This window comes from Pristiophorus japonicus, chromosome 10 (assembly GCF_044704955.1).
Source record: "Pristiophorus japonicus isolate sPriJap1 chromosome 10, sPriJap1.hap1, whole genome shotgun sequence".
Classification (NCBI taxonomy): Eukaryota; Metazoa; Chordata; class Chondrichthyes; family Pristiophoridae; genus Pristiophorus; species Pristiophorus japonicus.
In genome coordinates, this window is record NC_091986.1 from 184,460,222 (window position 1) to 184,482,429 (window position 22,208).

Consider the following 22,208-nt stretch of genomic DNA (forward strand, 5'->3'; position numbering starts at 1 on the left):
ATTTGTGAAAGGGAAATCATGCTTGACAAATCTTCTGGAATTTTTTGAGGATATTTCCAGTAGAGTGGACAAGGGAGAACCAGTTGATATGGTATATTTGGACTTTCAGAAGGCTTTCGACAAGGTCCCACACAAGAGATTAATGTGCAAAGTTAAAGCACATGGTATTGGGGGTAATGTACTGACGTGGATAGAGAACTGGTTGGCAGATAGGAAGCAGAGAGTCGGGATAAATGGGTCCTTTTCAGAATGGCAGGCAGTGACTAGTGGGGTACCGCAAGGTTCTGTGCTGGGGCCCCAGCTGTTTACACTGTACATTAATGATTTAGACGAGGGGATTAAATGTAGTATCTCCAAATTTGCGGATGACACTAAGTTGGGTGGCAGTGTGAGCTGCGAGGAGGATGCTATGAGGCTGCAGAGCGACTTGGATAGGTTAGGTGAGTGGGCAAATGCATGGCAGATGAAGTATAATGTGGATAAATGTGAGGTTATCCACTTTGGTGGTAAAAACAGAGAGACAGACTATTATCTGAATGGTGACAGATTAGGAAAAGGGGAGGTGCAACGAGACCTGGGTGTCATGGTACATCAGTCATTGAAGGTTGGCATGCAGGTACAGCAGGCGGTTAAGAAAGCAAATGGCATGTTGGCCTTCATAGCGAGGGGATTTGAGTACAGGGACAGGGAGGTGTTGCTACAGTTGCACAGGGCCTTGGTGAGGCCACACCTGGAGTATTGTGTACAGTTTTGGTCTTCTAACCTGAGGAAGGACATTCTTGCTATTGAGGGAGTGCAGCGAAGGTTCACCAGACTGATTCCCGGGATGGCGGGACTGACCTATCAAGAAAGACTGGATCAACTGGGCTTGTATTCACTGGAGTTCAGAACCAGGGATCACAGTCTAAGGATAAGGGGTAAGCCATTTAGGACCGAGATGAGGAGAAACTTCTTCACCCAGAGAGTGGTGAACTTGTGGAATTCTCTACCACAGAAAGTTGTTAAGGCCAATTCACTAAATATATTCAAAAAGGAGTTAGATGAAGTCCTTACTACTAGAGGGATCAAGGGGTATGGCGAGAAAGCAGGAATGGGGTACTGAAGTTGCATGTTCAGCCATGAACTCATTGAATGGCGGTGCAGGCTAGAAGGGCCGAATGGCGTACTCCTGCACCTATTTTCTATGTTTCTATGACACATGGGATTAAGGTGAATGGAGTCACATGGATAGGAAAATGGTAAGAGGGCAGAAATAAAAGGAAGTTTTTCAGACTGGAAAGGTGTGATGAACTGACTATCTACTTTATTCATAAATGATCTGGACTTAGGAATTGATGAACCAATGTTAAAATTTGTTAATGAGACCAAATTGCGGTGTATGGTAAATCATGACAAGGATTGTGCAGGAGGGCATAGAGACACTGACCGGTGACCGGTAAAGTTCAACTTAGAAAAATAATAGAGAAATGAAATAGACCTTGAATGGTCTTGTCAGATAACAGTGCTTCAGTATTTATATATGTCACTATTGTGTCTTTAAAAGTGAAATAATTTTTCCTGGACTTTGGGGGAAAAAAACAAGAAAATGATCTATTTTCTGTAGTTCTTATAAAACAAATCCTGCTATCCCACAGTATACTTCAGAACGGTGGGCATCAAGATTTGCACATTCCCAGTGATTAACAAATCAAAGTTTGTAAATCATCGTGACGAGTAAAATGTTTGATTTATTTAGTGATCACAGTAATTTATAGGGTAAATGTTATTCATGTGAGACTGAGCTTTACTCGATGGGTCACTAGGCCAGAGAATCTGGTGTGGAGGTCAGCAACCCCCCATTTGTTGTCGTCGCCATTTTCTGGTGATTAAAATTAATTACAATAATATTGGACCCTTTTACAATTTATTGAAACCTCCAATTAAATAGTGATTTAAAAAGATGTCATTCTAGCAAAGAAATCTACTTGCTTTAAAGAAATACTTCAAGTGCAAGCCCAACTGCGGCTTTATCCTTGAGTGCTTGTGTGCGAATTTTTTAATATATGGAGGAAGTAAATTGTGCAGCAGAAAATCCAATATTTTAGTGCGAATTGAATTTCTGACAAGTGATATGAGAATAAAATGTTCTAGTAAGTGGATTATTCACTTTGCTGTATGCACATATTTCATTGAAGTAGAGCGACTAATTAATCTATATATTTTTAAGTTTATCGGAGGTTGGTACTTTTACATTCAAGCCTACAAGTCTCTTAAGCACAAAACTGCTAATATGGATGTACTCGTTGTCCTGGCTACTACCACTGCGTATTTGTACTCCTGTGTAATACTGATTGTGGCCATCGTTGAAAAGGCAGAACAAAGTCCAATTACATTCTTCGATACTCCACCAATGCTGTTTGTCTTCATTGCCTTGGGGAGATGGCTGGAACATATAGCTAAGGTAATGATTCACTTGCATAGCTTATCAGATAAAGTCATTTTCCATCTGTGAAAATAATTTTTACTGAACATGTAAGACTTCGACCTGTTCAGTTCAGTTATTTTAGTTCCCAATTTTTCTCTCTCCCTCTCCTGAAAGTGTTAATACTTGCGAAAGATATAGTTCTATTGTTGCTGGTAGTTGGTCATTAGGCTGCCAAAATGGCCATTTTTAACTATGATCGAGACAGTAAGCATTAGGAAGGCATTGAACTGTGGAAGCCATCATCGCCAGAATGTTCTCATTCCCTGTTCACTGTCTACACATTCCAGCATGGGACATCAAATCGTAATAGGGATTAACTAATCTAATTCAAAAGTATGAGTCCAGTTATAGCACCCCTACTGCTGGCTAACTTAGATTAGTTAATTCATCACAGACAATGAGAGAACCTGGGACACACTGGTCTCTATGGCTACTGCAGGTGATGCCTTTATCCATATATGCCAACTATCAGTGTTTCATGCTGACAGTCAGCATTTTGGGAACCAAATCATCATGTCAGTGCTTGCTGGGGCAAATCAGTGCAATGGGGCCTCCCATAGGCCCTACAATCACCCCGCTTCTCTACTTTGTGTAATACCAGCAATATCGGGCTGTATTGCGGCCTCTGCACGCTGAAGTTAGGAACTCTCATGAGAACAGGAGTTTCATCTCCAGTGTAGAGAGGCGGTAATCTGGGCCAATGGCATTGGGAGCACACGGAGAGAAGAAGTGGGTACTGTCTAGTGCGTTAGCTGCCAGACTCCGGTAAGTCTAGGGAAGTGGACAGGTATATACCAAAGGGTGGGGGAATGCATATCAGGGAAGAAAGGAAGTCTGAGAGAATACAACAGGAAAGTAAAGGGGGAGAGAATGCAAGGAGAGGGGCAAGGGGGAAGACATTGCAAAGGGACAGAAATTTTTTTCATGGTAACATCACACTTTCTAATTGTTTGTGCACTTTTTGTTGTAGAGTAAGACATCAGAAGCACTGGCTAAGCTGTTATCCCTTCAGGCTACAGAGGCTATAGTGGTAACACTGGGACCAGACAACTCCATACTAGGGTAAATTGTCAAATTGAACTTGTGTAATGAGCTCCAATGAATATTTTGAATGCAATTAATTTAGGTAAATGCTACAACCTAGTAATATAACTACATAAGTTTTGTTTTATTTTTCACTTTTATTCCTCTGTGTGGCCCCTACCCATCACATAGAAACATAGAAAATAGGTGCAGGAGCAGGCCATTCGGCCCTTCGAGCCTGCACTGCAATTCAGTATGATCATGGCTGATCATGCAACCTCAGTACCCCACCCCTGCCTTCTCTCCATACCCCCTGATCCCTTTATCACGTACTATTTCCCTGTACAGATGATAGACTCCTTGCTCGTGGGCCTCTGCCCACCTCATTCTGTAAGCAGACTCTAGGAACACATTGCCCTGTGCTGCAATTGAATACAAGTTCCCCCACGCCCTCTTACAATGAGACAAGGAGAAGGCTTGCCTCCGTTTAGCACCTTCCCCAGCAATATGCTTGATTGATATTACAGAACCACCAATTCACGGTTTGCCAACGTACTGCACCATTGAACTCTTCCCTATACTTGTAACCCTTCAGGAATTTCTAATGTAAATACCTATTTTCCAAAATGAAAATTGATCTTAATTAAAATTCCTATACAGTAGAACATTTCAAACTACTAAATGTATTCTGTTGTATCTAATGTCTAAAAAGAAAGACTTGGATTTATATAGCGCCTTTCACAACCACCGAATGTCTCAAAGCACTTTACAGCCAATTAAGTGCTTTTAGAGTGTAGTCACTGTTGTAATATAGGAAAAGCGGCAGCCAATTTGCCCAGAAGCAGGCTCCCACAAACAGCAATGTGATGATGACCACATAATCAGTTTTTATTATGTTGATTGAGGGATAAACATTGGCCAGGACACTGGGGATAACTCCCCTGCTCTTTTTCGAAATAATGCCGTGGGATCTTTTACATCCACTTGAGAGAGCAGAGGGGGCCTCGGTTTAACGTCTCCTCTGAAAGACGGCACCTCCAACAGTTCAGCACTCCCTCAGCACTGCACTGGATTGTCAGCCTAGATTTCTGTGCTCAAGTCCCTGGAGTAGGACTTGAACCCACTACTTACTGACTCGTGCAAGAGTGCTACCCACTGAGCCACAGATGAACTTTGATTTTATCAATTCACTTTGTGTAAAGCAACTTTCTCACTCGATTTGTCACCATAAAGGCCTTTTTCGTGGATGATCTTAACAGAGTTTGTCATAGTAATAGATAAGGAGCCTCAAACATCCATGGATTAAAATTATGGGACCGTATTTGTATCTGACAGAACAGTGAAATCACTGTTTATTTCCTCCAACCAAAGTGTTGGCTCATTCTCCCAGAGAAGGTACCCACTGCAGAGAAATAAAATCAAATCTCTCATGCAACAGTGTCGTAGAAGGACACAAGGACATAAGTGAGAATTGATCTGACTGAAGTTGATCCAGAAGATTAAATAAAAGAGAAAAATTACTGGTATCTCTCAATCATCGCTTGTTTGTAAATTTCATCTTTGAAACTTCTTATCAGCCTGGGAACAGTGTGTAGAATTATTCTTGTCGTGGCCTCATGGGGCTATTTTTATTGGTGTTGGAGGACACTGGATTGTGGATAGAAATCCTGGGCTGTCATTAATCTTTTGGATAGGTTCAGCACCAGTGTGGAATTGCCATAATTTAGTTCAGTTTGTTTACTCTGCTTGAAAGAATAGCAGTTATGTGAACCGTTAAAGTTTTTAAGAGCCATATTAATCTCCTACTTGAAATTGGAACATCTGATGCAGTTGCAATTTTCAGTTGCAATTTTAACAGTTGATTTTGGATGGTATTTGATTTTGGATGGTATTTTGTGAAACATGGAAGTTGGTTTTCATATCGCCCGAGGAGCATAAAAATGTAGCCAAAGTGTTTTTTTAACTGAAATCAGCCATACAGAAACAGCTGCATGGATTTGGAAAAGAAGAATGGAATGGAACTAAAGAGACCACATCTTTAATCTACTGCCCAAGGCTATGTAGATTTAGCAAATAATTTCTGAATAAAATCTGCTCACAAATATAAAATGTATGAATGTTTTATGCACGACCTTTTATGTTGGCAAGTGCCGTTAAGGTGACAATAGCCATCAACTGTTACACTACCGGCTCCATTAAATAGACTAAATGGCAGGCAGTTCATAGTAACTTCCATGATATGTACAGTAAATGAAAAGAAAGAAAGACTTGCATTTATATAGCGCCTTTCACAACCACCGGACATCTCAAAGAGCTTTCCAGCCAATTGAGTACTTTTGGAGTGTAGTCACTGTTGTAATATGGAAAACACAGCAACCAATTTGCACAGCAAGCTCCCACAAACAGCAACGTGATAATGACCAAGTAATCAGTTTTTGTTTTTTGATTGAGGGATAAATATTGGCCAGGACATTGGGGATAACTCCTCTGCTCTTCTTCGAAATAGTGCCATGGGATCTCTTATTTCCACCTGAGAGGGCAGTTTAATGACTCATCCGAAAGATGGCTCCCTCAGCACTGCACTGGAGTGTCAGCCTAGATTTATGTGCTCAAGTCCCACTTGCGGGACTTGAGCACCTTCTGACTCAGAGGCGAGTGTGCTACCACTGAGCCACAGCTGAGACAGAGAGAAAGACCTTTTAATAAACAGATGCATCACATGTACCAAATTTCAAATGAAAGCAAAGAGGCTGCACACAACATAACACCTCCCTATTTAAAATGGAGATTTTCTAATATCTTAAAATATGATTGGAGACTGGAGATCTAAAAGAAAATGCATTTTTGAGCAATATTGAAAAAGGTGAATATTATTTTGAAACAACATTTAGGTAAATCATTTGATTGAATATTCCCTCTTCTCGCATCAGTCTTCTCCAATGTTCTTTTCCTCTCTGTTATGTATGCAACACCTTGTAACCAGCGTTTTACCGCCACCAGAGGGTGCATCTGTTGGAGTCCCAAGAGATCCCAGTATCCCTTGGGAGCACTGCATATAAGCAGGCCTCCCATGCTGTGCCAGCATTCTGGAGTCAGAATAAAGAGACTAAGGTCACACTTACTCAAGTCTACAGTACTCAGTCACATTGCTTTATTTGAGATATAACAACTGGTGACGAGTAATAGATAATGAACCATCACGCGAAAATGCAGAGAACTGTTGGTATCCTGGAGGAATTCTCAGAAGGTGAAGATTGGGATGCCTTCGTGGAGTGACTCGACCAATACTTTGTTGCCAACGAAGGGAATGAGAATGCTGCCAAACGAAGGGCAATCCCCCTCACCGTCTGCGGGGCAACAACCTATGGCGTCATGAAGAATCTTCTTGCTCAACCAAGAACTGTGAACGCTGGTCCGGGAGCACCTAAATCCGAAGGAGAGCGTTCTGATGGCAAGGTATCGATTTTACACATGTCAACGGTCTGAAGGCCAGGAAGTGGCGAGCTACGTCGCCGAACTAAGGCGCCTTGCAGGACATTGCGAATTCGATGGATTCCTGAAGCAATTGCTAAGAGACTTTTTTGTGCTTGGCATTGGCCATTAGTTACCCTTCGCAAATTATTGACTATTGAAACACCGAACCTGAGCAAAGTCATAACGATAGCCCAGGCATTTGTGTCCACCAGCGATAACACCAAACAAATTTCGCAGCATAAAGATGCATCGGCAAGTACTGTACACAAAGTAACGTCGTTTTCAGGCATGAATGCATATGGTAGAATGTATACGCCTGCAGCTGCACTACCTCAGATGACTCGGAGTCCGCCATCAGGTGTGAATGTGAGGCAATTAACATCTTGTTGGCGCTGCGGAGGTGATCATCGAGCCCATCAATTCTGCTTCAAACACTATGCGTGCAAAGGATATGGAACAATGAGACACCTCCAGCGAATGTGCAGACGAACTGCAAACCCTGCAAACCACTACATTGTAGAGGAAGGCAGATCAAACTGAACTAGAGACTCGAACCGAGGAGGCAGAAGTGTACGGGGTACACACCTTCACCACAAAATGTCCACCGATCATGTTAAAAGTTGAATTGAACGGAATTCCAGTATCCATGGAATTGGACACGGGTGCGAGTCAGTCTATCATGAGCAAAAAGGCCTTCGAGAGGCACAAAGACCCAAGCGGAGCCCTATTCATACCAAGCTGAGAACTTACACTAAAGAGCTGATCCCTGTAATTTACAGCAGTAAAAGTCTCCTATGATGGAGCGGTGCACGAACTACCACTATAGATTGTACCAGGAGATGGCCTCACACTGTTCGGCAGAAGCTGGCTGGGAAAAATCCGCTGGAACTGGCGGATTTCGTCCGTCGACGACTCCTCATGTGCCCAGGTTTTGAGCAAGTTCCCGTCGTTGTTTGAGCCAGGCATCAGAAATTTCTCTGGGGCAAAGGTGCAGATCCACTTGGTTCCCGGTACACGACCCATCCACCACAAGGCACGTGCGGTGCCATACATGACAGGCTGCAATGAGAGGGCATCATTGCGCCGGTTGAGTTCAACGAGTGGGCCAGTCCGATTGTTCCGGTTCTCAAGGGCGATGGCACGGTCAGAATTTGTGGGGACTATAAAGTAACGATTAACCGTTTTTCGCTGCAGAACCAGTACCCGCTACCCAAGGCAGATTACCTATTTGCGATGCTGGTAGGAGGGAAGACGTTTACCAAGTTGGACCTGACCTGGGCCTACATGACGCAGGAGCTGGCGGAATCTTCGAAAGGCCTCACCTGCATCAACACGCACAAAGGTCTGTTCATCTACAATAGATACCTGTTTGGGATTCGATCGGCCATGGCTATTTTTCAAAGGAACACTGAGAGTCTGCTAAAGTCGATTCCGCGCACCGTGGTTTTCCAGGACGACATCACCGGTCGGCACACCATCGAACATTTGCAGAACCTGGAAACGGTTCTAAGTCGGCCAGATCGTGTGGAACTTGGGTTGAAACGCTCGAAGTATGTTTTCCTGGCACCAGAGGTCGAGTTCTTAGGGAGAAGAATCGCGGCAGATGGCATCAGACCCACGGAGGCCACCAAGAAAGTGCCAAGACCACAGAACGTGACAGAGCTGCGGTCATTCTTGGGACTCTAATTATTTTTGGAATTTCCTACCTGGGTTAAGCACCTTGCCCGAACCTCTACATGTGTTGCTATGCAAGGGAGATGACTGGGTATGGGGGAAATCACAAGAGGCTGCTTTTGAGAAAGCCAGAAATCTGTTATGTTCCAACAAACTGCTTGTTCTGTATGACCCATGTAAACGTTTAGTGCTAGCTTGCGATGTGTCTTCGTACGGGGTCAGCTGTTACAACAAGCAAACGAATCGGGAACATTGCAACTGGTCGCCTATGCGTCCAGGAGTTTGTCCAAGGCCGAAAGGGCCTACAGCATGATTGAACAAAAAGCTCTGGCATGCGTTTATGGGGTGAAAAAAATGCACCAGTATCTGTTTGGGCTTAAGTTCGAGTTAGAAACTGACCATAAGCCGCTCATATCGCTATTTTCAGAGAGCAAAGGTATTAATACCAATGCCTACGCTCGCATCCAAAGATGGGCGCTCATGCTGTCTGCATATAACGATGTAATTCGCCACAGGCCAGGCACAGAGAACTGCGCTGATGCTCTCAGTAGACTACCATTGCCCACCACTGGGGTGGAAATGGCACAGCCTGCAGACTTGCTCTTGGTGATGGATGCATTTGAAAACGAAAAGTCACTTGTTACGGCCCGCCAGATCAGGACCTGGACCAGCCAGGATCCTTTACTGTTCCTTGTAAAAAAAACTGTGTCCTCCATGGGAGCTGGTCCAGCGTCCCAGCGGAGATGCATGAAGAGATCAAGCCGTTCCAGTGGCGCAAAGATGAAATGTCCATACAGGCGGACTTTCTTTTGTGCGGTAATCGCATAGTTTTGCCTAAGAAAGGCAGGAAAACGTTCATACGCGACCTATACAGTACCCACCCAGGCGTAGTAATGATGAAAGCTATAGCCAGATCCCATGTGTGGTGACCCGGCATCGACTCAGATTTGGAGACTTGCATGCACCAATGCAACACTTGCTCTCAACTGAGCAATACACCCAGGGATGCACTGCTAAGTTTGTGGTCATGGCCCTCCAAACCATGGTCTAGGATCCATGTTGACTTCGCTGGCCCATTTCTAGGCAAAATATTTTTGATTATTGTGGATGCTTATTCAAAATGGATTGAGTGTGTAATAATGTTTGTAAGCACGTCCATTGCCACCATCGAAAGCCTACAAGCCATGTTTGCCACGCACGACCAGCCTGATGTCCTTGTCAGAGACAATGGGCCGTGTTTCACCAGCGCTGAATTCAAGGAATTCATGACCCGCAATGGGATCAAGCACGTCACATCTTCCCCGTTCAAGCCTGCATCTAACGGCCAGCCAGAACGGGCAGTCCAAACCATCAAGCAAAGCTTGAAACGCGTGTCGGTAGGCTCCCTGCAGACCCGCCTGTCCCGAGTCCTGCTCAGCTACCGCACAAGATCCTACTTGCTCACTGGGGTTCCCCCTGCCGAACTGCTCATGAAAAGGGCACTCAAAACAAACCTCTCTCTAGTCCACCCTGATCTCAATGATCATGTCGAGGGCAGGCGGCATCAACAAAGCATGTAACATGATCGCACAAATTTGTCACGCGATATTGAAGTCAATGACCCTGTATTTGTACTCCACTATGGACATGGTCCCAAATGGCATGCTGGCATTGTCGTAGCCAAAGAAGGGGGTAGGGTGTTTGAGGTCAAACTCGCAAATGGACTAACTTGCAGAAAGCATTTAGTCCAAACCAAACTGCGATTCACAGACAGCCACGAGCAACCTGAGGAGGACACCACCAACTTCGACCCTCCGATACACACACAAGTGGCAACCGACATCATGGTTGACCACGAAGCTGAACTCATCATCCCCAGCAAGGCCAGCTGCGCAGCAGCCGAGTGAAGGCCCAACCAACTCACCTGCACCTGTGTTTGTACCGAGACGATCAACTAGGGAGCGGAAAGCCCCAGATTGTCTCACCCTGTAAATAAGTGTACTATTGACTTTGGGGGGATTGCTGTTATGTATACAACACCTTGTAACCAGCATTCCACCAGAGGGCACATCTGTTGGAGTCCCAAGGGATCCCAGCAACCCTTGGGAGCACTGCATATAAGCAGGCTTCCCATGCTGTGCCAGCACTCTGGAGTCAGAATAAAGAGTAAGGTCACACTCAAGTCAACAGTACTCAGTCACATTACTTTGTTTGAGACATAACACTCTCCATCCTAAAGGTATTGATTCCTTGCTGAGTACTGTTCCATGGACAATGCGAGCTATCTACTACCTCACTATTATTCATTTGTGAGCTCAGACTGTAAGCATTGGCAGGTTATTCGACTGTGGGGTGCATCACAATTGTAGCCCTCAGTTGATGTCCTGTGCCTACGTGATGCAGTTAATTTTGATTACAGAGAATTCAGGGTTTCACTAGAATCTGATGCATCAAAAACAATAACGCAACCAGCATGCATCTCTTGTTAATCTGAGTATTATTTGCAAAGCTAAACTAGCCCAACTGCACCAAGCAGTGACAGTCCAAGATGTCCTGTTGCATGGAACAAAGATCCATATGTTCCACTTCCTCCTCTCACACACCCAAAAGAGAAGAATGAAATGATACAAATCATGCTCAGAAGGGTCCTGACATTTTCAGGGCATCATTTTCAGGGCTAAATGTCTGCTTTTCCTTACAACAACTCCAAAAGTACTTCATTGGCTGTAAAGTCCTTTTGAGGTGGTCATGAAAAGCACTATATAAATGCAAGTCTTTCTTTCTTGTACACTTTTCACACACTGTTTATCTTTCAACATCATTAACTTTTCGTCCATTACAATAAAAGCTGTTCAGTGAGAACCAATTCTCCCAATTAACCAATCTTCCTCCCTAAAAGAAGCATAACTAACAGCTTTATTAGAACATAGGTTGACGAGGTAATGAAATGGAATGTTTTATCATAAATTAACTGTTTATATTTACAACATACAGCATGTTTGTCACAGGAACCTTGGTACGATCATTTTTTTAACAGAGCCAAAAGACTGGCTTACTGGAGTAATGAAACTGCTGAGTTGGGGAAGCAAACAAACAGGCTTTCTTTTTCCTATTGTAGGTTGGTCAAGTATGGTTACTCCTATGATCGATTCCATCCTCCATGTTTAGTGTATCGCTTCACTGTCTTGCCTTGGTCCTTGGTTTGTGGTAAAGGTGTTTTGAATAGAAGAACGGCAAATATTTCAAATGACAAATTTCAGAATATCGAGCTCTGAACAAAAGCAAAATACTGTGGATGCTGGAAATCTGAAATAAAAACAGAAAACGCTGGAAATATTCAGCAGGTCAGGCAGCATCTGTGAAGAGAGAAACAGAATTAACGTTTCAGGTCAATGACCCTTCGTCAGAACTGTTTTGATCTCTGTGGGTCCTGGCTTTTCTCAGGACTGGAAAAAAATTGATGGACTTTCATGTAATTTTCACCAGATTATTAAGGAATACAATGCATTGAGTGTGTAATGCAATATTTTTCTGCACATTCATATTCCTGACATTTCACTGCAGTAACTAGTAAGGTATATGGTCGTGAAATACTCTTTTTTGGGGATCGGGGTTCAAAAGTGGTGCAGTTTTAGTGTAGGAGCTGGAATTTGAAGTGTAATTCAGAAATGCCACAGTTACTTTCATTTTACAATACATGCTAAATTCCAGTGGAACCCTGGTGTTGGCAGAAGCTGTGCCTGTTTCAAAGTAGTGCATGCATAGAAATAACAGGGTAATGAGGCCAAAAGCTGCTGGCCCAGAAATCCCCCCATTTACACCAGAATAGCACCTGACTTCACTTAAGCCATCCAAGATACCTTCATGACTTGTCCAATGAGGAAAATGGTTGTGTTCATAGCCTTTGTCTGACATGTAAGCTTTGACAAGCAATTGGAAAAATATCTGTGCTGCTAAGAGAGGTTTCTGCAAACTACCTTTCAGTAGTTTCAGGCCGGGAAATGTCTTTCATTCTGCCCTTCAGCCATGGAGCCATTATGATGGAGGCCGAACAGGAGAAGGAGGAAGAGGAAATGACAGAGGCACGCAGGATAAGGCTACACCAAAGGAAAAGAAGACCAACGTACCCTTCCACATGCGTCTACAGATCATACCGCTCCCTCAAAATTATATCGAAGAGACTTGCTTAAGGAGGCAACGGTTCGTGAAGGAGACACAGAAGAAACTGCATGCCCTCTTTTTAAAAAAAAACTGGCTCCGATCATCCTCTTGAACACCAAAACAGAGAGCAGACATACCTTAGAACACTGGACTTCATATCACAAAGTGGTTTAACTGTGCATCTATATATTTACAGTAGATGTGCTTTTTACCAGTATCCCTTCTTCTGGTGCCTCTCTGCACTGTTCTAAAACCTATCCTGGTACTGAGAGCAGGGGCAAAGTGGTGCTTGCTGTGTTACATTATCTTCAGCCTCTTAGCACTGAGGTGGCCCTCAGCTCTGAGTCCCAAGATTGCCCTGAAGCAGGCTGCATAGCTATTGCAGGTGGATGGGCAGTCTGGCCCTGTATGCGTCCATTTACATGAGCAGGCACCTGAGGGGGGTCGGCTGGAAAAGTCACGAGCTATCATGAGGAAAGAGAATGGCACTATGAAAATGGATTCTGGGACCTAGATCTGAGTGCCCACCGATTGTTGGGAGGGTAGACATGATGGTATCAGTTAGATCCTGCAGACCTTGAAAAGTGCCATCACAAAGCTCTCAAGACAGTTTCCAATGTCCTCTCCAAACAGTCCCTCTAGGTCTGAAGGCCACTGATCAAAGTATCCACTTTGGATGCACTGACTGGTATCGAGGTGTCGGGCCAACAGATGCAGATATTCACTCAGGACAGTTACTACTACATTGTGTTGAACCAGCCATCTAGCACCCATTTGAGGCTTAACCCCAGTCATTTGGCCAGTTTTAGTTAGCCTGCATGCTTCCGTATATTCAAATTAGCTGACCCCACATTTATCGCAAGTTTAGTTCCATGAGCGTATGGCAGGCAGGTCCTGCCCTGCCTCACTTCCAGCAATGCAATGGCACCATCAGAATTCCAGGCTCTCTGTCTTTAAAATGACAGCCTTGCTGTAATTATCAATCTTAGTGCAGCCGATATTTTCTTATCTCCCACCCTGGTTCTTCTGCCTGCTGTGCCATGGGTGTGGTTACATTCAAGAAGGATAATTTACCTCTATTAGAACAAATTTGTATTCATATAGTGCCTTTCATCTCCTCATGCATTATATAAAAAAACTTTATGATTCAATAAATCTTACATGCCTCAGTTGTTGGAATCTAGGAAGACTTCTTAAACCAACAGGAGATTTTCTATGTAATGATGGGTTACATCATGCATCTGTTCTGTCTGTGCGAGTCCTTTACATTGCTAACATTTGTTGATGGATGTGGAGGATTACGATGTTTATAACAGAAAATGCAGCTTTCTGAATATTTTGCCATCTGAAATACACAAAATCTAATCTATGGTTTTGTTTTTTTCAGTGAGGAGCAGGTTGCTGTAGATCTTGTCCAAAGGGGTGACATTATAAAGGTGGTCCCTGGGGGCAAGTTCCCTGTGGATGGAAAAGTAGTAGAAGGCTGTTCCATGGCAGATGAATCTCTCATTACAGGTATGTTTTGATTTTCTTTGTTTAATGTGTACTAGACTTACCATGCTGCTTCCAAGGTGTTCCTTTTTAAAGATGCAAAATCATAATAGGGGTGATTTCCCCCAGATACTTTAGGTGCTGAAGAGCCTCCGAGGTGGCCAAGATGGGGTCTTGAGCTGCAACGCCAGTTTAGCCTGTCTGTAGCGCACGGCATTTTGGTGGCTGGTGCTTCAATTAATGATCCTCTCCGAAAAGCGACCAGCTGAACAGGAGTAAACAAGTCGTTCCTGAGGATTTTGAGCGCTACTTAAAGGCATGCTCACCTTTCACTGTTCACTTGCGGCTGGAGATTTGAAGAGGACTTTTGAAACACAGCGGGAGCATTTCTGGAACATTTTGTAAGGACTTCACCAACACTCTTTTATCAATATTTATTCCGAGGACTTCACTTGTGCTACTCTACTTTATTGGACACCTTGTCGTAGTCACCAGGAGAGAGTGCTTGGTCATGGGCATCTTGCTAGGGGTCCCCCTTGGTCTGGAGGCGGATGTGAGGCCAGCCAGAACAGCACCAGCTCCCTCCCTCCCCCCTCCCCTCCCAACCCCCGCTCCTGCCCCTCGCAGGTACAGGTCATCCCTCTTCCTCTGGACCTCCTCCACCAGGATCTCCAGTGCCCTGTCAGAACCTGTGCACCCTCTCCCTCGGTCCCTGAACCATCCTGAAATGTTCCATTGTGTCAGCCAATGCATTCCACACCTTCAGTGGAAGTGGGTGCGTGGAGGCTACATATACCGCTCCAGGAAAAATTTCTTCTAATTGGCACATGAGTGCTAAACCAGTAGGTGTGAGTTTTAGCACCTGTTTTCACTCATTCACCAAAATAACCCCCTTATAAAGAAATAAAATCATAAAACAAGAAAATTGATTAAATAAGGATTGCTCGGACAATATGAGCTTTCAAGACTCTGCCATTTTAATACAATTGCTTAATTAGAATTTTTAAATCATTCAAATTGTGGAGGGGACAAAAAATTACTTTCAATTATCAGGAGTCGACGATATATTCTTCATAGGAATATTGCATTTATTACATGATTAGCATTATATTATGAGCAGTATTTATCATTTTAGCATAATAAACATTTGAGAGTCTTAAGTTCCATTAATAGTGAGATTTAGTACTTGGAGCAGAGTACATTATCCAATGTACTCAACTATTTTGAACATTTTTAGAGTTGATATTTATTTTGGATACATAGCAATCTACAGATTTGTTCAGTAAACTGGCCTCCAGATATAGCTCACTATTTCAATAGCTTTGCTAGTAATAACTTCAAAATGTCAGGAAACTTTTAGTAAATGATCTATAATAATAGTTCCAAGTCCTTTTTTTTCACTTTCTTGCTATTGAAGACCACTTCATCATTTCCTATTCCATTGCACATTACCTCACATTTATCCCCATTAAAATTTAGCTGCCATTTTTTAACCCATCTTTTTAATGGGGAAGGGATTGTCAAACAGAGCAGGAGCATTACGGGATCTTGGGGGACTGGTAACCATAGGCCTCATTAAATGTGAGGTAATGTGCAATGGAATAGGAAATGATGAAGCGGTCTTCAATAGCAAGAAAATTACTAATGAAGGTAGTTTGATCCATCTTAATTCATCCATCCAGAGAAATCCTAATGTTCCCCCACCCATTGTAGCATCCAATTGTCTAAGATTGTATGGTTTTTGCCTCTACAACTTTATCTGGACATTAATTCCACGTATTGTGTGAAGAAGAATTTCTTGATATCTAGAATTTATTTTTTAGTTTGAACCTGTGTCCTCTTGTGCTACTTCTGCAGTTTAATTTAAGGTAATATTCGAGGTAAACATTTTTTATAGCCTTAACAATTTAATTTATTTTGGTAAGATCACCTCACAGATTCCTCTTTTCAAAGGTGGAAAGCCCAAGGGGTGGAAATTCGGTTGCGCCTTAGTTGGGGCGGTGTCCCGGGTGGAGCGGTACATTTTGCGTCCCAAATAGTTTGCGTCTTCCGCCGCAAAGTTCATCAGCTGGGCCCAGAGTTTAGAGTGGGGCGCTAAGGGAGACGTTGCATGTCTCTTTTAGGATGTTAGACTGGCTGAGCAAGGGAAAATCCCGAGCTAAAGAGCCAGCCTAGGAACGCCATAACAGAGGCCGGGGGTGGGGGGAACCTGAAAAAACCCCCACCATAAACACTCCCAATACATAGCTCATGTCACCACAACATAAATCGCGGGAAAAAAAATTCAAAAACAATCACGCTTACCTCAGGTTGGTATTACTTACTTACCTGACTGCGGCCACTACAGCTTGGAACATCTGCTTTCACAGACATTCCCACCAGGGCACTCTACAGAACGGGCGGCAACCAAAATCGAGCTGGTGTCGCAACCATAGGCATTGCACACCGCTCGCCTCTCCCAGGCGGTACTGCTCCACTTTTAGTCGACACTGGCACTGAATGTCCTGGCAGGGTGTTGAGAGCTGGCTGCCCGGGCACAACTGCTTTCCGCTGCCATTGCTGCCCTCTGGGGCACTAAGAAGGGCAGCAGAAGACCAAATTTCCACCCCCAAGTGTCTCCAGTGTTTCCTCATACCCATTGGGTCTTCTCTGAATGTCTTTTTTGTTTGTTGATGACCAGAACTGGAAAGGACTGACGATTGCCCAGCTTATTCTATATTATTATAACTTGATATTGCTCTTAAATATGTATAGTGTATGATTATGGAGTATGGAATTAAGATCACAGATTCATACTATACATACTTAACTTTCTGATTTTGTTTTTACAGGAGAGCCTATGCCAGTTGTAAAAAGAGAAGGAAGCACTGTGATTGCTGGTTCTATTAATGTACAGGGTTCCCTGCTTATTAAAGCTACCCATGTTGGTTCAGACACAACATTGTCACAAATTGTTAAGCTGGTAGAAGAAGCACAGACATCAAAGGTAGACCTGCCATCCGTGCATTGTGCAATTAAAGAATACTTATATTTCTGCATACATCAACAATAGTTTTTGGAATGTCATTAATTTGTAATGAAACTGTAGGATGCAGATATTCATTGTGCCATCACTTAGGGCAAGGTACCTTTCATAAGTAGTTTTCTGGTTGCTGTTGATAATATCATTTTCATAAAATGGAGGCAAATGGTGACCAAACTTGATAAAATCATTGGAGATCATTTTCACCACCTCTGCTTGGAAGCGGATTGCCCACCCATTATGGAACCTGCCTGATTTTCATTTCCAATGAAGAATCAAATCAGGCAGGTTCTAAAACAGGTGGGTAATCTGCCCCGCTGGTTTACCATTTCAATTGCTTCTCCTCTCCCCTGGACTCTCCATAGGCCAGCTAGTTAATCTTGCTAACCTGCCAAGACAAGGCAAGTTGCCTCTAGAGCTGTGACTGGAACCCGCAGCTCGCTCGTGCTACACTAATGAGGCCAGCGGACCAATTTGCACTGGTCCTACTGTCAGTCTTATTAGGCACGTTTGTGCCCCAATTTGGGCATGATCCAAATTTTAGGCTCGTGTGTATATAATCCATTTTTTTTCTTTAAATTAAAGATTTTCAGTTTTGTTTGTTCACAGAATATTCAATTAATGTGAAAGGATCAGTCACTTTATCTTGAGATAACAATGGTGCAGATGTTATTTCTATCACAAAAACCCGCAGCTCTATTACTAGAACTGATTTTATGTGTTTTAAATAGTAGGTCGTCATCCATCCTAATTTTCAACTCTTATTAAGTAGTATAGGAGTATCATAACAACAACAACTTGTATTTATATAGCACCTTTTAACGTGGTAAGGCGTCCCAAGGTGCTTCACGGGAGTATTACAAGACAGAAATATTTGACATCAAGCCACATGGAGAAATTAGGGCAGGTTGGTCAAAGAGGTAGGTTTTAAGGAGGAAAGAGAGGTAGAGAGGTTTAGGCAGGGAATTCCAGAGCTTAAGGCCTAGGCAACAGAAGGAACGGCCACCAATGGTTGAGTGATTACAATCAGGGTTGCTCAGGAGGGCAGAATTAGAGGAGCATAGAAATCTCAAGGGTTTGTGGGGCTGGAGAAGATTAGAGATAGGGAGGGGCAAGGCCATGGAGGGATTTGATAACAAGAATGAGAATTTTGAAAGCGAGGCAATTGTAGGGAGCCAATGTAGCTCACCGAGGACAGGGATGATGATGAACGGGACTTGGTGCGAGTTGGGATAGATCCTTGGAGGACACCAGAAGTAACGATGTGGGAGCAGGAAGAGAAGCCGTTGCAGGTGATTCTCTGGCTACGATTAGATAGATAAGAATGGAACCAGGCAAGTGCAGTCCCACCCAGCTGGATGACTGTGGAGAGGCGTAGGAGGATAGGATGGTCAACCGTGTCAAAGGCTGCAGACAAGTCAAGAAGGATGATGAGGGATAGTTTGCCATTGTCACAGTCACAAAGGATGTAATTTGTAACTTTGATGAGAGCCATTTTGGTACTGTGGCAGGGGCGGAAACCTGATTGGAGGGATTCAAACAAGGAGTTGCGGGAAAGATGAGCACGGATTTCAGAGGCGACAAGATGTTAAAGGACTTTGGAGAGAAAAGGGAGATTGAAGATGGCAGTAGTTTGCAAGGACGAAGGAGTCAAGGGTTTTTTTTTTTAAGGAGAGGGGTGATGATGGGAGATTTGAGGGAGAAGGGAACGGTACCTGAGGAGAGAAAACCGTTAGCAATGCTAGCTAACAAGGGAGCCACAAAAAGAAGTTGGGTGGTCAGCAGTTTGGTGGGAATAGCATTGAGGCCAGGAAGCAGGAAGTGGGTCTCCTAGAGAGGTCATGAAGGGAAATCGGAGAGAAACTGGAGAAAGATGTGAGTTCAGAGTTAAGGCAGGGGGGAACCTTAGAGGAAGTTTGGCGCAGTGGGCTAGGGGAAGGAAGGGAAGTAGCAGAGGCAGCTGAGACAAAAAAGTCCATGTTCCTCATACTTGATGTCGGGAGAGAGGGGTTTAAGAAGATGGTTAGCAGTGGAGAATAGAAGCCGGGGTTTATCTTTGCATTCCAGAATGATTCTGGAACAGTGAGCAATTTTGGGAGATGAGAGCAGGACCCATAATGCTTTATGTGGTCCAACCAGATCTGTAGGTGAATGGCTAAACCAGTTGTCCGTTCAAGTCTGCATCCCTTGGACTTAAGGGACTGAAGATTGGGGCTGTACTAGGGGGAACGGCCATGGTGAGAGAGAGTAATTGTTTTACTAGGGACTAGAGCATCATAGGTGGTGGCGAGGGTGTGGTTAGGCAGATACCAGCTGCAGAAATGTCATGGTGAATGGAGGGCCAAAGGCTGGACAGTTGGGATTTCATAAGTGCAGTTGTATGAGAATTTTTTGCAGGGGCAGACACAGAAGGAAGTAGGGCTGGGAGAGCGATATGAGGAAGTGGTCAGAGATGGCCTTATTTGCGATTGACATGAGACATTTCTAAAAAAAAATTTAAAAGGCCACTTTCTGCCAGTGTGGGTCACTGGAAAACAAAATGCTGCATGAAAATGGCACAGAGACTGCTAGCTTTTTTAACTAAGTAATTTGTTTAAAATAATGGCACAGGATATGGGCAGTTTAGGCAAATTGGGGTAATGCTACAGGTTGCAGTAAAAAAAAAAATCCAATTATTTTGATGTTTCCAATACTGCATTTATTGTTCAAAACACTTATCTTAGTGCACTATAAATTGCTGGCCCATTACTAATTTGGAGGGGAGGGTGAAGAGAGCAATGAAAGGTAAAACAAAGGGAAAAAAAATGCTTTCCATAGAAATCTGTGATACAGGTAATATAATTTTAAATTTGCTTTTCATTTTATGAATCTAAGTGAAGTATGTTTTGACTTTTACAGGCCCCAATTCAACAGTTTGCAGACAAACTGAGTGGATATTTTGTTCCGTTTATTGTTGGTATCTCTGTGATTACACTGGTTGTCTGGATCATCATTGGTTTTTCAAACTTTGACATAATGGAAAAGTACTTGTTAGTAAGTAGCAGTGAAATGCCTATAGTATCGATCAGTGCGGAGTATTAAGCTCTGAGACGCTTTGGAACTTGTAATGCAAGAGCAAAGCAAATGTTACCTTGCATATCTTCCAGACAATGCCTGTTTTAATGTTGTTTTTTGCAAATCCAACATTACATAGAAACATAGAAATCTACAGTGTAGAAGGCGGCTATTTTGACCCATTGAGTCCGCGACGGCCGACAAAGAGCCACAAGGCCCTCGGTCAGCAGCCCTGATGGTTACATATAAACGTATGAGCAATGGCGGAAAGATAAAGAGCACCCAGCCCAACCAGTTCGCCCCACACAACTGCCACACCCCTTGCACCGAAACATTCTACACTCCACCCCAACCGGAACCATGTGATCTCCTGGGAGAGGCAAAAACCAGATAAAAACCCAGGCTAATCGGGGAAAAAAAGTTCTGGGAAAATTCCTCTCCAACCCATCCAGGAGATCACAATTGAAACCAATAAGGAAATTAGCTTCAGGTTGATGTGGGACAGGAAACTTTTTTTTTTAAAAAACAGTTTCTGTTGAGTAAGACTGTTCAATAATTTATTTTAAAAATATAGGTATTTACCACCTATCTAACATCGAAAGTAAGAGGAGGGAGAGCGAATTGCTTTCTTTTAAATTGCACCGCACAGTTTAGCACTTCACTGGGAAGAGGGCTGGAAGGCTTTTCAGTTGGCCATTTGCTATCCAGAAAGTAAAGTCAGCAGACTTGCAGTCCACTTTTACCTCCTCCCTATGGGGAAGCTTTTTGTCTTCACCCGCACCTCTGAGGTTGGCAGTTGGGTGAAACTATCTGAGTGATACAGTGAATGTCCACTTCACTTCACAGCATGTCATTTCACCCTGGGACTGCTGGCAGATCCAAGGAAACTCCTGTCTCATAGAAACATAGAAAATAGGTGCAGGAGAAGGCCATTCGGCCCTTCTAGCCTGCACCTCCATTCAATGAGTTCATGGCTGAACATGCAACTTCAGTACCCCATTCCTGCTTTCTCGCCATACCCCTTGATCCCCCTAGTAGTAAGGACTTCATCTAACTCCTTTTTGAATATATTTAGTGAATTGGCCTCAACAACTTTCTGTGGTAGAGAATTCCACAGGTTCACCACTCTCTGGGTGAAGAAGTTTCTCCTCATCTCGGTCCTAAATGGCTTACCCCTTATCCTTAGACTGTGACCCCTGGTTCTGGACTTCCCCAACATTGGGAACATTCTTCCTCCATCTAACCTGTCGAACCCCGTCAGAATTTTAAACATTTCTATGAGGTCCCCTCTCATTATTCTGAACTCCAGTGAATACAAGCCCAGTTGATCCAGTCTTTCTTGATAGGTCAGTCCCGCCATCCCGGGAATCAGTCTGGTGAACCTTCGCTGCACTCCCTCAATAGCAAGAATGTCCTTCCTCAAGTTAGGAGACCAGAACTGTACACAATACTCCAGGTGTGGCCTCACCAAGGCCCTGTACAACTGTAGCAACACCTCCCTGCCCCTGTACTCAAATCGCTATGAAGGCCAACATGCCATTTGCTTTCTTAACTGCCTGCTGTACCTGCATGCCAACCTTCAATGACTGCTGTACCATGACACCCAGGTCTCGTTGCACCTTCCCTTTTCCTAATCTGTCACCATTCAGATAATAGTCTGTCTCCCTGTTTTTACCACCAAAGTGGATAACCTCACATTTATCCACATTATACTTCATCTGTCATGCATTTGCCCACTCACCTAACCTATCCAAGTCACTCTGCAGCCTCATAGCATCCTCCTCGCAGCTCACACTGCCACCCAACTTGGTGTCATCCGCAAATTTGGAGATACTACATTTAATCCCCTCGTCTAAATCATTAATG

At 43.6% G+C, this 22,208-nt stretch overlaps 1 protein-coding gene across 1 annotated transcript in view; it reads left to right on the forward strand.

The window, feature by feature from the left end:
• Positions 1-22,208, forward strand: part of LOC139274653 (copper-transporting ATPase 2-like) — a 94,882-nt gene that overhangs the window by 27,000 nt on the left and 45,674 nt on the right. The window contains exons 9-13 of the mRNA XM_070891332.1: positions 2,207-2,440; positions 3,435-3,526; positions 14,163-14,290; positions 17,098-17,252; positions 20,187-20,321. Of these exons, the coding sequence (XP_070747433.1) occupies positions 2,207-2,440; positions 3,435-3,526; positions 14,163-14,290; positions 17,098-17,252; positions 20,187-20,321 (744 nt within the window). The remainder of the gene's footprint in view (positions 1-2,206; positions 2,441-3,434; positions 3,527-14,162; positions 14,291-17,097; positions 17,253-20,186; positions 20,322-22,208) is intronic.